The 15,437-nt window shown below is 41.1% G+C and overlaps 2 protein-coding genes across 5 annotated transcripts in view; one reads left to right on the forward strand and one right to left on the reverse strand.

Annotated features, from left to right (window-relative positions):
- Window positions 1-15,437, reverse strand: part of FYCO1 (FYVE and coiled-coil domain autophagy adaptor 1) — a 79,903-nt gene that overhangs the window by 23,309 nt on the left and 41,157 nt on the right. For all 4 annotated transcript variants that reach the window (XM_083379326.1, XM_083379327.1, XM_083379328.1 and 1 more), the window contains exon 15: window positions 15,154-15,295. In XM_083379326.1, coding sequence (XP_083235452.1) covers window positions 15,154-15,295 — 142 coding nt within the window. The remainder of the gene's footprint in view (window positions 1-15,153; window positions 15,296-15,437) is intronic.
- On the forward strand, window positions 9,298-10,504 carry LOC310650403 (C-X-C chemokine receptor type 6-like). The gene has a single exon (XM_083379372.1). It carries the CDS (start codon window positions 9,314-9,316, stop codon window positions 10,340-10,342), a length of 1,029 nt encoding a protein of 342 aa, XP_083235498.1. The 5' UTR covers window positions 9,298-9,313; the 3' UTR covers window positions 10,343-10,504.

Below are 15,437 nucleotides of genomic sequence, written 5' to 3' on the forward strand. Positions count from 1 at the left end.
AAAGTGTTAGGCAGTTATGCAAAAATGCTGTAAATTAAGAATGCTTTCAGAAATAGAAGCGCTACTAGTTTATTTTTATCAATTAACAAAATGAAAAGTAAATGAACAGAAGATAAATCCTAATCAAATCAATATTTGGTGTGACCATCCTTTGCTTCAAAACAATATCAATTCTTCTAGGTATACTTGCATACAGTTTTTGAAAGAACTCGGCAAATTACAAGCTTGTTTCAAACATTAGAAAACTTAACCCCAGATCTTCTGTGGATATAGGCTGCCTCAAACCCTTCTGTCTCCTCATGTATTCCCATACAGACTCAATGATGTAGAGATCAGAGCTCTGTGGGAGCCAAAACATTACTTCTAGGACTTCTTGTTCTTTTTTTAGGCTGAAGATAGTTCTGAATGACAATGGCTGTAGGTTTAGAGTCACTGTACTGCTGCAGAATAAAATTGGAGTCAATCAAATGCCTCCCTGATGGTATGGCATGATGGATAAGTATCTGCCTGTATTTTTCAGCACTGAGAACATTTATCTGACCTAATCCCCAACTCCATTTGCTGAAATGCAGCACCAAACTTGCAAGGAACCTCCATCAGGCTTCACTACTGCTTGCAGATACTCATTATTGTACTGCTCTCCAGTCCTGCGGCGAACAAACTGCCTCCTGCTACAGCAAAACTTTTCAAATTTTGACTCATCGGTCCAGAGCACCTGCTATCATTTTTCTATATTTTTGTGCATAGTTGATTTGCTTAGCCTTGTTTCCACATCAGAGGTATGGCTTTTTGCCCACAATTCTTCCATGAAGATCACTTCTGTGCAGACTTCTCTAGAAAGTAGATGGCTCTATGTGGGTCCCACTGGTTTCTGCCAGTTCTGTGCTGATGGCATTGTTGGACAACTTTCAATGTTGAAGAGAAGCAAGCATGTTGCATTAAGTTTCCTTGACCGACCACTGTGTCTACAGTCATCAACATTGCCCATTTCTTTCTGTTTCTTCAAAACAACTTGAGTAGTAGCGCATCTTGAAACCCGAGTCTATTTTGAAATCTTTGCCTGGAGAGACCTTGCTGATACACTTTAACTACCAGTTTTGCCATGGTGTATGACCTGTAACATGAAACGGTCTTCCACAACCTCACCTTAGTAGCAGAGTTTGGCTGAATTCCTCCCAAGATGGCTGCTGCATGGTAAGAGCTTCATTATTCTCTTACCAATGACCTGCTGATTTTTTTTGCCAAAGTCCTTTCTTTGGCAATGCTGCTCCCTGGTTTTCAATAGGATCACTTAGGAATGATTCAAGACAACTTTTGGACGATTATGGACTGTTGGGAAGGGGAGCCTTGAAGATTCTAATTCCTTTTGGAAGTGATCAGTCATTGGGCACATACATTTTCCTGTTACTAGTTTCATTGCCTTAAGCATACATGGGTGTTAACTTTCACTTTTTGAATTTATTGTTTCATTTTGTTTTCTGCTTTAAAAGTTGATTAGTGGTTGAATGCTGATTTATTTCAACCCCTTGCTGGACTCTAATTGTTTTTTTTCTTTTTGATACATGTTGTTCTGGATAATCTCTATCCTCTCTGTATGGAAGCACTGTAGCTGTTTGGGTGTGTGTGTGTCTGTGTGTGTGTGTGCGCGTGTGAAGTGTTTTTAGACTCTTACCACAGGATTTCTGTACTTTTGAGCTTGCAACATATCTAGAGCTTATTTCTATTGAATTTTTATTTTAACCTGGGATTGAAATATAGAGAAACATATAGAAAACATCCCTTCTTTGTTCTTTATTCCCTGATCAAGTTTCATGGACTAAGAACAGTGCCTGAAACCTAAGAAAGGAGGGTGGGAGAGTATGCAGCCCTTAGCTGAATTTCTTTTAAAAAAAGTTTTATGAGATGATAATAATCCTGCAAAATATGCTGGGGCATGGAACTTTGGATAAAGAGACACAAAATGACTTTGATCCAGTTCCAGACCAAAGATATATTCTCCTGGTGGAGAACTAACAGAGTGAATTTCATATGTTACTCCAAAGTTTAAATTGGCATATTCCTACAATATTAGGACTTTGACTAAAAGGGCAAGTGACAAATTCCTTTTTCCTACGAAGACTGAGGGAGGTGGGATGGATTTATTACAGGATCCAATATGGGTTGGACACCAGGACTAAAGATTTAGACATCTGAACTTTCATATTATTTATTTATTTACTTAAATTTATATGCCGCCCTTCTCCCTAAGGACTCAGGGCAGCTCACAACAATAAAAATTAAAAAAGAAAAAACATAGAAAGAAAATTTAAAAAGAATTAAACTAGTAAATACAATGATAACATGACAATTTAAAACCCAGTAAAACCTAATTAAAATACGTAGTCAGTCCAGACCCGCTTGTTGAAACAACCAAGTCTTCAGGTCACGGCGGAATGACCGAAGGTCAGGGGCCGTCCACAGCTCTGGAGGTAGTTCGTTCCAAAGGGTCGGCGCGCCCACAGAGAAGGCTCTCCCCCTGGGGGCCGCCAGCTGGCATTGCCTGGCAGATGGCACCCTGAGGAGGCTGATTCTGTGGGAGCAAACCGGGTGATGGGAGGTTGACAATGGCAGCAGGTGGTCTCATAAATGGGCCTAAGCCATGTAGGGCTTTAAAGGTTATTACCAGCACCTTGAAACGCACTCAGAGAGCAACCGGAAGCCAATGCAGCTCGTGCAGGCCACATTTTGCACCAGTTGAAGCCTCCGGGTGCTCTCCAAGGGAAGCCCCATGTACAGAGCATTGCAGTAATTCAGACGAGAGGTGACGAGGGCATGAGTAACTGTGCATAGGGCATCTCAGTCCAAGAAGGGGCACAACTGGTGCACTAGGCGAACCTGTGCGAAGGCCCTCCTGGTCACGGCCGTTAAATGATCTTCCAGGTTGAGCTGTGAATCAAGGAGGACACCCAAGTTGCGAGCCCTTTCTGAGGGGGGCAATATCTCCCCCCCATTAAAAGAGATGGAACTTGTTGGACAACAAGAGATGCTGGTCTTGGTCTTGGAGGGGTTGAGCCTGAGCCTGTTCCTACCCATCCAGACCCGTACCGCCTCCAAGCACCGGGACATCATGTCAAGGCCATGACTGGGTTGGCTCTGGGTGGAGATGAACAACTGGGTATCATCCGCATATTGGTGATAGCTCACCCCAAAGCTGCGAATGATCTCACCCAGTGGCTTCATATAGATGTTAAATAAATAAATAAATAAATAAATGTTAAACAGGAGGGGGGAGAGAACCGACCCCTGGGGCACCCCACAAGCGAGGGGCCTTGGGTGGATCTCTGTCCCCCTGCCAATACAAACTGCGAACAGTGCCTCCCACTCCCAGCCCCCCGAGCCGTCGCAGCAGGATACCATGGTCGATGGTATCAAAAGCCGCTGAGAGGACCAGGACAGAGGAACAGCCCCTGTCTCGGGTCTGCCAGAGGTCATCCACCAGTGCGACCACCAGTGCGACCAATGTCGTTTCCGTGCTGTACCAGGGCCTGAATCCGGACTGGTATGGGTCCAGATAGTCTGCTTCCTCCAGGAATTGTGGGAACTGATGTGCCACCACACTCTCAACAACCTTCGCTACAAAGCGAAGGTTGGAGACAGGACGGTAGTTATTCAACAAGGCCGGGTCCAGGGCAGGCTTCTTGAGGAGGGGCCTTACCACGGCCTCTTTCAAGGCGGAGGGGAAGACAACCTCAGAAGCATTGACAACTGCCTGGAGCCAGCCCCCTGTCACCTCCCAGGCGGCCGAAACCAACCAGGAGGGACATGGGTCGAGTAAACAAGTGGTAGCGCTCAGTTTACCCATGATCCTGTCCACATCATCAAGAGTCACAGGGTCAAACTCACCCCAAATGGTATCCTCGAGACCTGCCCCCTCCACTTCGCCGGATTCCACCCAGTCGGAGTCCAAGCCAGTCCGGATCTGAGTGAATTTATCCTGCAGATACTGTACAAATTCCTCAGCCCTACCTCGGTCCCTGATTAAACAGGGAGCGGGTCACTCTGAACAAGGTGGCTGGGCGGTTATCTGCGGATGCAATGAGAGTAGAAAAGTAAACATGCACATATTAGTGCTGGAGGCCATCCTCATAGAACTTCTCTCTACTGGAATGTGTACCTTGGGCTGCTCTATGCACTGCATTTATGTGGTGCCTTGTTGAGGCTACCATATTAGGATACATCAAGTTTTGCAAAGATTGCTTGGAGGCTGGAGATACTTCTGAGGTAATCAACCAGATCTTCTGAATGGATTGCCCGCCCGTGACTATGTAAGACAGACAGGGAGGAAGCAAACCACCAGATTGCAAGAATACAAGCAAATGGTCAGACAAGAAGATCTGAACTCATCGCTAGTCTCACATTTCAATGAACAAGTACATTCAATTTTGTAGCTATTAAAATTTTTGGTGGAACAAATGCAAAGATAGCCAAGGAAATGATTCAATCCAGGAAAATGGGTCCCTTGTCAGCAACAAGAATGCTGATTTACTAACAGCTTATCAGGTACATAGGAGTCAAACACTTGGCAGCACAAGGGAACATCCAATTGCTGGCCATCAACACACCAATTAACCAACAGGAAGCCACATCCAACCAAGTGCCACATAAATAGGACACATAGAGTAGCCCAAAGCATATATTCTGGTAAAGAGAAGTTCCCTGATGATGGGCTCTAGCACAAGTCCAAAAGCTCGGAAAACTAAACCTCTGGTCCTGGTGTCCGACCCAGATTGGATCCTGCAACATTATCCTGTGACTCATATATTTGCCTTCATTGGATTTATTACAGTTAACTAGTAACCACTTCTATTTGGACTTTGATTGTAAGGCAGACTTATTCTGCAAACTGAAGCAATTGTATTTAAACAACAATTGATAAGAGATGGCATTAAGAAACCAACAAGGATATTTGATCCAGGATAAACTTTTAGGATAATTTGGGATAGATAAGATGCTGTGGTAAACATTCTACCAGTGGATTACAATAAAGTTTGTTAACAGAGCCCTGGAAACAGTAGATAAGCGTGCATGCGCATGCAGCTCCACTTGCTTGAACAGCAGGCAAGTGCGCATGAAGCTCCATTTGTGCAAGTGACTTTGGGGATGTTTGATACTTCCTCTGGTACCATTAAAACTCCCAGATCTATCAGATTTTTAGGTTTTGTTTCTGAACATGCCTACCACAGCAGTCTTACTACCTACAGGACGATTGCTTTTAAAATATCTACCCACCAAAATTATTTGTTATGCTTGCTTTATATAATCTGCACAGATTTTTATGGAAGTGCGCATAAAATGAACACTTCAACATTTTGTCAAATCTTAATAAAATTGTTGCAAACCGAAAATGGAGCCTTTGGTGCTCTCTGAGCTTAACTGTTTCCTTGTAGTTGTTTCACTATCAGTGCTAGTGAATGTAGGGTTGCTTGAATAGAAAAAGCAAAAAACAATTTTTAATCAAGATTTGATATCCAGGAGAAATCCACATGCCCACCAATACTAGCAAGGCAAGCCACTGTATATTAACAGGGAGCAACATCCCATACACACATTAGCAATGATGAGGTTACCTAGTCAGATAATGAAAAGTCTGTAAATAAACAACCAAGCTCAGAGAACACCAAGGATTGCATAGTTCAGACTTGAGCTATTATTTATTTGTTAACTTTATTTGCTACCTATCTGATCATGTGGTTATTTTAGGTCAGTGCCCCCGACCTTTTGGGCAGCAGGGACAGTTCTGTGGAGAAAGGTTTTTCTGCAGACCGAAGAGGATGTGATTTTACATGCTGCCGGCACCCCATAGATGGGCTTTGCTTGTTTGTGTGGTCCGGTTGCTGGCATGCCGTGGACCAGTGCCATTCCACAGACTGGGGGTTGGGGACCCCTATTCTAGGTGACTTACAACAATAAAATATATTCTATTAAAACAGACACATTTGTATCTTTTCCTCCAAATAGTCATAAGCTACTCATGCTTCTTGAGGAAAGCAATTCACTGTATTGGGGATGTTTTGAGACGTTTAGGCACATTTAAAAAAGCATTACTCTTTCCAACGTCTTCAAAATTATACAGGTATTACCTAGATCAGGGGTCGGCAACCTGAAAAAGCAAAAGAGCCACTCGGAACCGGTTCCATCACACACACAAAAAAGTGGGAGCCACAAAAAGTGCAAACGCATGCATCCATGCACACGCGCAAAAACAAAACATTTTCCGCATGCGCAAAACGGGAGGCACCTGCGCGGCGATAGGTCTCCCTGGCGACAGGCGCCTTCAGCCAGGGTGCTGCCAGAGCCACCCCCAGGACCTCCAAACCACCGCCCGTTCGGAGAGGTGCGCGCGCAGCTCTCCAAACCTTCACAGTCTCTGAACAGGCGGTGGCGCCACCCATTTGCAGACCTGCTGCCGCCGTTTTGGAAAGCTGCCGTGGCCCGTTTGCAGAGCTACCACCTTCGGAGGAAGGCGGCAGCTCTGCAAATGGGCCGCGGCAGCTTTCCAAAACGGCGGCGCCACGGCCCATTCTGAGAGGTGCGCGCGCAGCTCTCCAAACCTTTGCAGAGGTGCACGCACAGCTCCGCCTGAACGGGCGGCGGTGCCACCCATTTGCAGACCTGCTGCCACTGGTTTGGAAAGCTGCCGCGGCCCGTTTGCATAGCTACCACCTTCGGAGGAAGGCGGCAGCTCTGCAAACGGGCCGCAGCAGCTTTCCAAATGGGTGGCGCCACTGCCCGTTTGGAGAGGTGTGCGCGCACCACTGCCCATTTGGAGAGGTGCGCGCGCACCACTGCTCGTTTGGAGAGATGAGCGCACAACGGGCGACTGGGAGCCGCAGGAGATGGCTTAAAGAGCCGCATGTGGCTCCGGACCCGCAGGTTGCCGACCTGTGACCTAGATAAAGCCAATATTTTAAATTTGTCTAAACAAGTATTTCTTATTTGACCCTCAGTAACATAATTTGTTTATACTTCCAATAAAATCATACAAGAAAATATATACAACAATTTAATTATATCATGATACAAATACCCAAACATAAATATATATTTCCCACAATTATCTGTGTTATTCAAATCAGACATTTAATGGCAAACTAGAGGCTTATGCAACCTAATTTCTTTTCCTGTAAAATTAACAGGAAACACATGGTAGCAGATATATATATATATATTATCACAAATGTCACCTTCAAGCCCTGCCTGATATTAAACTACAAGATAAGGTTGTTCCACTGCAAGGTAAGCTGCTATCTGTGTCAGATTTATATTTAAAATATTTATATATAAGAAAATAAGTTAGAGAAGTTACCACCTTTTAAAAGAATGATGTTGAAAAGTTTATATACTTCTTCAAGTATGTTGCATTTTAAAAAGTAGATTGCTTTTGTTTTTTTATAAATCCCACATTCTTAAATCTCACATTTCATATCCATTTCTACAGTTTTTAAATAATTGACTCATTTTCTTTTCAGAGAATATTGGCTGTAAAAATGCATCAGTAGTACAATGTATTTATTTACAAAAGGGGAAAAAAACAAATCCAAGCATTATCAAAAGATGACATAAATCATCAGTTAGCTCCATCTTCCTATGATTATTACGCATATTCAACTTTAAAATGTTATTTTGTTTTACTTAAAGTATTTGATGAGTTTTATATTAGTAGATTAAAAAATAGAGATTCCAAAATATAAAAACATAATTAAAGTGCAATTGTAAAATGAAGTATTCAACAGTGCATTCTCCCCTTCATTTCCCCTGGACTAGTACTTAGATATTTATACTTTGCTTTAAAGTTTTAGAGTTGTTGTTTATATCTACGTTTTTTAACCCTGAACTATAAACACTCTCCTCTTCAGTAAATTATTTTTTCAGCTTCTTTTTAACCACCTGAAAATCCTTACTGGATGACTACTTGTTCTTTTGTGGCTTTTATTTATGTATAGTGATGTATATATAATTACATAATACAATTATTATGTATTTACACATACTTGATCATCTGCATTATCTCATACCTCGATTCAGAATGAATATAGTAGAAACATATTTCACTATGAAGGTTCAGATTGTGTCTTGGGTTGATGATTGTTGGTTCCTTTTAGGAAACTAAATTTTACCAATGATTACAGCCATAAGACATAGATTTTAAAAAGTGAACAGATATATTTTCTGGGCACACTGGGGATTCAAGATATTAGCATTTTGGATCAATTCAGTTCTGGGGAAACTGCTTTTAAAACTTCTATAGAATCAAACAAACTTTTTTAACTGAAATACTTGTTAATTGGACCCTTTGGTTGTGATGCCATTATTGCTTTTGAACTTCTAGATTTTAGAGAATTCAAGTGTAATTTATAAGCCCATAAATTATGTTTTAACATGTTCAAAAAACTGAAGAAGCTGACTTTATGTTATCTTTGGAAATAGTTTATTAAGATTAACTGGTCAAAGGCTGTTATTCAAAGTATGCAATTAATTTCCTTTGATCTTAATAGTAAAAATAGTTTGTATGTTTTGTACATTTCAGAGAATGTTTAATAAGAGTTGGCTTCTATTGCCTTATTATTGAAGGGCAATTTAAAAACTGGAACCTTAAGTCAAATGATTTTTATTTATTCTACTCGTCACATATGGGGCTAAAATCAATAGGGTTGTTAATATGATATGTATCAATTAATACAATTAATAATCAGTATTAAAACTGCATATAATGTTTGTGCCTATGTTTTCTATACGTGAAATTTAACAAGCCATTAACAATTGTGAACTTTTTGAATTCAGGGCTGAATGTGACATAACTGGAAAGATCCAATGCGATCTGCCACAGTATGTTGCTTATAAACAACCACATTCTTTATTTATTTTTTAACAGAGGACAAAAAGAAAGACTGCTGAATAGTTTCCTCTTGGAAAACAGAGGTAATTTTATGATGCAACACTTTCTTTCTTTTTATTTTCTTCAAATATCATTATTTTTACTGTTGCTTTACATTGTTCATACTATTATATGAATGTTTTTGTTGTAAGGTAGTCTGATACAACTATACTTTCAAACTAAGGAAATTAAAATAAAGAATTGTAGCAGCCTTCCCCAATCTGATAATCCCCACCTGTATCTAGACTGCAATTGCCATCTCTGCATTTCCAAACTGGTGAAGCATGACAGAAACTTTTCCCAATAATAAATAGGGGAAATTGCATTGTAGATTTATCACGTGAACCAATTTTCCAATATATATTCTTACAGGTATTAAAGAAAGGAAGGAACACAAACATGGAAGAAGATGATTACTATGCATTTCTTAGCAACAACACTTCTGATGAAAGTAACTCATATGAAACTTTTTGGGAGTTCAAGCGAGTTTTTCTTGTCTGCATGTATTCATTTGCCTGCATCTTTGGAGTGACAGGAAACTCTTTGGTTATCATAATTCTGGTTTTTTACAAAAAAGTGAAAATGCTTACAGACATATTTTTAGTGAGCCTGGCTATTGCTGATTTCAGCTTTCTTTGCACGCTGCCCTTCTGGGCTTATTCTGCTGCAGAAGAGTGGGTCTTTTACACTCTCCCATGTCAAATCATCCTTGGTTTTTACACTTTGAATCTGTATGGTTCTATGTTAACTCTCACTTCTATAACTGTTGACAGATATTTTGTAATTGTGCAAGCGACCAAAACTCATATTAGTCAACAGAAAAGAAGATTCTGGGGTATTGTGGTCTGTATTTCAATTTGGATAATCTCTCTGCTGCTTGCTTTGCCACAGTTCATCTTCAGTACAGAGGAAAAGTTAGACAAAAAGATATGTTTTGCAAATTATACTTCCCCATCTATGAAGCTGTACACTGAAACAATTCAGATGACACTTGGATTCTTCTGTCCTATGCTCATCATGATTATATGCTATTCAATCATTGTAAAAACCTTACTCAGTGCTAAGGGCTTCCACAAGCACAAATCCTTACAAATAATATTTGCTATTATTGTAACTTTCATTTTGACACAAATGCCCTACAACCTTTTGAAACTCATACGGACCTCAGACCGTACTGTCGTGCTCAGCTACAGGTTTGAATATGCTTTGATCATCACAGAAGCAATTGCTTATTTCCATGGTTGCCTCAACCCAGTTCTCTATGTCTTTATTGGTGAGAAGTTTAGAAAGAACTTAGTAAAAGTTCTAAAAAATAATTGTTGTGTTAAACATCAAGTTAGAAAACAGTGGCATACAACCGATGAAAACGGCTCCAAAAGTGGTACTGCCACAAATAATGCAGAGGAAACAAGCATGGTTCCCTTATAAGAGACCTGAGACACATTCTCATGAATATCTTCAGGCTGATTTCAGTCCTAGTTTCCTTGAGCACTCATGAAAACAAGCAATCTGTACTGCACGTTTCTAAATAGCTATCACGACTATAAAGCAGTAGTTTTCTGGCAGGAAAAATCAACAGGATTTCACTGCAGCCTCAATTCTTATGCTATAAGTTTCATCTGAGGAAATAAAGACAAAATAAAAATATGCTAAATTATATAGCAGTTTTAGAACAAATTCTAAAATGCTTAGGCTAAATCTTTTAATTGCAATCTATTGCTATTTTGAAAATGCACTGCCAGAAATTAAGAGGAGTTTGAAGAAATCACTAATATATTAGCTTGCCTTTGTTCAATATAAGAACCTGTTCACATTAAATACTGATATTTCTGTACAGCTTAAAGGACAGCCTAATACATGTATTTGTTTTTCTTCTGCTTTTCATAGTGAAATATGCTTTACCCTAACTACAGTACTGATCTATACAGACCTTCTACTGATGATGATAATAGATTCATGAGATATTGAGTAAAAGAGCTTTCATAAACTTTGTTCCCTCACTTTAAAACTAATTGTATGGCACCTAATTCAGTTACAGAATGTTGCCTGGCTGTTATTATTAAATAAAATAATATGACTAAATAAACAGTTGGCATCTACTGAAATAACTCTAAATTCTGTTTTCCCATTTGCAGATAGAGAGGGGAGGGAAAGAAACACTCTAGGTCAGGCTTTGTCTCGGACATTTTCTCTGGTTTTCACACAATTCTAAAGTGTAATTTGATTTATATGAGATCTTCCCCCAGGGCTTTTTTCCTCATAGAACGCTCAGAACAGAGTTCCGGCACCTTTTTTGGATGGAACCTTGTAGGGTAGGCAAGGCGGGTTGTATGACATGTGTGAGTTCCGGCACCTTTTTCTTTTACAAAAAAAGCACTGCCCTTGATGATTGGTAGAAATGAACTAAACTGGCCAAAGAAGGCAGTATCTTCAAGATGATGCCTGAGTTCACCATATATTACTTTGCAGTAAGTCCTCACATCTATGGAATTCACTACCGCCTTCTCTGTCCGCGGCAGTCAGATATCTACTGTCATCCTCCTATCATTTACAGAGGATGTAAAAGTCGAATGCCTGCTGTCATTACAACTTCTTTTATCCTATGTGGAAAATATCACCCATAAGCCATGAAATTAACAAGGGGTTGAAACCTGTTAAATGTGGTTGATACCACACTGAGAAAGGCTAATGGAACAAATGACCAGGTAATTTGACCAATTAATTCTTACTACTTCTTTGTTTTGATACTTAACATTAAGAAAACCAAGATCATGGCATCCGGCCCTCTCAATTCCTGGCAAATAGATGGGGAAGAAGTGGAGGTAGTGACAGATTTTATTTTCCTGGGCTCTAAGATCATTGCAGACGGGGACTGCAGCCAAGAAATTAAAAGACGCTTGCTCCTGGGGAGGAAAGCCATGACAAATCTAGACAGCAGACTAAAAAGCAGAAACATCACCCTGCCACCCTGCGTATAGTCAAGGCTATGGTCTTCCCAGTTGCAATGTATGGCTGTGAAAGTTGGACCATAAGAAAGGCTGAGTGCCAAAGAATTGAGGCCTTTGAACTATGGTGCTGGAGAAGACTCCTGCAAGTCCCTTGGACTGCAAGGTGATCAAACCAGTCAGTCCTAGAGGAAATAAACCCTGACTGCTCTTTAGAAGGCCAGATCCTGAAGTTGAAACTCAAATATTTGGGCTCCTAATGAGAAGGAAGGACTCACTGGAGAAGAGCCTAATGCTGGGAAAGATTGAGGGCAATAGAAGAAAGGGACGACAGAGAATGAGGCGTGAGCTTAAATGGACTCCAGAAGATGATAGAGGACAGGAAGGCCTGGAGGAACGTTGTCCATGGGGTTGCAATGGGTCGGACACAACTTCACAGCTAACAACAACACTTCTTTGTTCTGAAAGTTTCTTTCACCAAATAGAAGTGAAGTTACAAGAGCACTGAAAAAAGTGACTTATGATAGTTTTTCATACTTATGAGTGTTGCAGCATCCCCATGGTCATGTGATCAAATCCAAACACTTGGCAACTGGCTCATATTTATGATGGTTGCAGTGTCCTGGGGTCTTGTGATCACCTTTTGCCAATTTCTGACAAGCAAAGTCAATGGGGAAGCCAAGATTCACTTAACAATCGATTTATTAAATTAACAACTGCATTGATTCATTTAATAATTGTGGTAAGAAAAGTCATAAAATGGGGCAAACAATTATCTTGCTTAGCAATGGAAATTTTTGGCTTAATTTTGGTTGTAAGCCAAGGATTATCTGTATATCGGCTCAGATCTTAAGATCAAGTACAAAGAATAAAAAAAGTGAGTCCTTCAACTTAAAAATCTGTAAGAAAAATATTTACTATTGTTCTCCATAGTGTAGGTTGACACTATGATATCCCTCTGCTGAAGGGATAAGGCACTGGTACCTAAAGCTGGAGATCTTGAATTCTAGTCCCATCTTAGCCATGAAGGCCAGCTAAGTGGCTTTGGACCAATCACTTACAGCCCAATTCACCTCAGAGTTATTGTGGAGAAAGTAGGAGGAAGATGTGTTAGGTAGCTTGGCTGCAGCTGCTTCAGCTCTCAAAAGTGTGGGGGTTAGGGCGGGAAATGAACGATCCAGACTGAAGCACTTTTTAGAAATAGGGACAAGCAAGCAGAGTTGGATTGCTAAACGTTCATATGAACGTCAGTCCATATTGGATATGAAGAAATTCAGCGTGAGAGGAATTGTGGAGAAAACTGTTGGGAGAGTCTGCATGGCCTCGGATTACTATGGAGGATAAAATCAACGATGCAGATGCCGGGGGTTGACACACAGAGTGAGAGATCAGCTACAATGTCTGGAGGAGCAGGGAGGAAGAAAGGAAATTGCTGGAGGTGGAAACAGCATCGTGCTCAGTGTTTTGAGCAGCGAAGGCAGCGTTTTGGGCTGCAGGAGCAGAGTGGAGGAGCAACCATTGCAGGTTTCCCTCTATTGTTGACCATCTTCGGAAGAAAAGGAGGAGGTGTGACTGAAAGAGGAAATGTGGCAAACGTGGAGACCTAAGTGCTGTGATTCAGGGTCAGCCTGTGGGTTCGGCAGTTGGGTCGGACGACTCAGAGGAGGAGGAGGGGGGTGTTGAAGAGCTTGCTGATGATGGCCTTGAGGCTCCGCAGAGCCCTCAGCCAGGCCCCTCCCACCTGGTCACGACGGAGACCCAGCTGTGTGAGCCTGACAGCGTGGATGAAGATGACCCACAGCTGGCCCTGTTCAAGGACGCCCAACGCAGGAGGCAGTCAATCAGGAGTAAACAGAGGAAGGCAATGGGGCACCTTGGAAGGAGGCAGAGAGAAGCCACGCCCTGAACTGTATAAAAGGGGAATGCGTGGGAGGGCTGGTTTGCTGAAGGCAACCGCTTGAAAAGCTCCTGTTTCTTGGTTCGTGTCTTGTTGTGTTTGTTTTTGTATTCATAAATTTGGCAGGCTTAATTCCAGCCTCTTGCCTTCTTGTAAAAGGGGTTGTCCCTGCCTTTTCTGGAGGGCCGGTAGCAGGCTGGTACAGAACACTAACATCTAGACTAAAAGCTAGACCTTACAGTGTCTCTTCCATCTATTTTGTTTGCAAATGCTTGCTCCTTAGAACCAAAAAAGGATCATTTGAGGCTGGATTTAACAACAAACAGGGAGGTGAGAAATTACTGTGTCATCATTGCAACAGAAACTTGGTTAAAGCCTTCTGTCCCAGATAGTGCTGTTAGCTTCATGGGATTTTCAACATTTTGGCTGGACCAGAGTTTAGTGGCAAATCTTGGGGAGGGGTGTGTCTCTTTTTATATAAATGACAGATGGTGTAATAATGCCAAGGTGGTTTCAAGTCTGTGCTCCCCAGATGTGCAGCTTCTGACCACCAAATGCAGACCCTTCTATCTCTCTAGAGAATTCTCTGTCACCATTATCACAGCTGTGTATATCCCCCGTGATGCACAGAGAAGAGGCCCTGAAGGTTCTCTGTTATATTGTCAGTGATTTACAAACTACTCATCGAGAGGGTACATTTATTGCAGTGGAGACTTTAACCAAGTGGATTTGAAAACTACCCTGCCACATTTCCATCAAAATGTGGACTTTGCAACCAGAGGGGGCAATGCACTGGATCTTGCTTATTCTAACATCAAGAAGGCTTTCAAAGCTAACCCCCAGCATATAAACCTTTATTAGTCAGAGTGAAACCTACAGTAAAGACAGAGGGAGCTATAGAAGCATTACAAGACTGCTTTGAGTGCACAGATTAGGGCAGACATGTCAAACACAAGACCTAAATCTCCTCCCATAATGTGGAGCCATGCTCATTACTTAGCAACTTTTCGTGACCAAAAATCATAAAGTAATTTTTCTTCTTTTACTAATTTTTGGCAGCCAAGAGCTTCAGTAGGCAGGATGATGAAATTACCTTACCAGAAAAGACTGAATCGAGTTTTTGTTACTTTGGGGTGGCAGGAAAGAATTGGTTTTTGTTGGTTTGTTCTAGGAATATGCGTTCAGGAAGTACCCTCTGGATATGCCTATTTTGAAAGAATGTATGCATTTACAATCCTGAAAGAAAGCCAAAGCCATCTCCCTCTATAATTATATTCTCTATGAATCTACAGTGTTTTTGATTTTTGAATGTGAAATATTCTTCCTTTCCATTATATATAATGCACACCCTTTTTCTGCTAATCAGTGGCATTATCATCCACTCTATATTTACTCACAAATCAGGAACACCATGATCCAGAGATTCTTCAGTTTGATGTTTGCTGTGAACAGAGTCACCTTCTTGTATCTGACCCACTTCTTCATCTGTTATTATATCAAATACTGCATCATCTGTAGACTTAGAGGTTTCATTTGTAACTGTGCCAAAAGAGAAGATACAAAAAATATTATTTGTGTAGCAGGAAATACACAAAAAATAGTAATTGCAGGGTTGGACTGCCAGAAAAGACATTAAACAAATTGCATTGATATTTCACCAACAGACATTTCTTAGGTACCG

The sequence above is a fragment of the Vipera ursinii genome (genome assembly GCF_947247035.1).
Source record: "Vipera ursinii genome assembly, chromosome: Z".
Taxonomy (NCBI): domain Eukaryota; kingdom Metazoa; phylum Chordata; class Lepidosauria; order Squamata; family Viperidae; genus Vipera; species Vipera ursinii.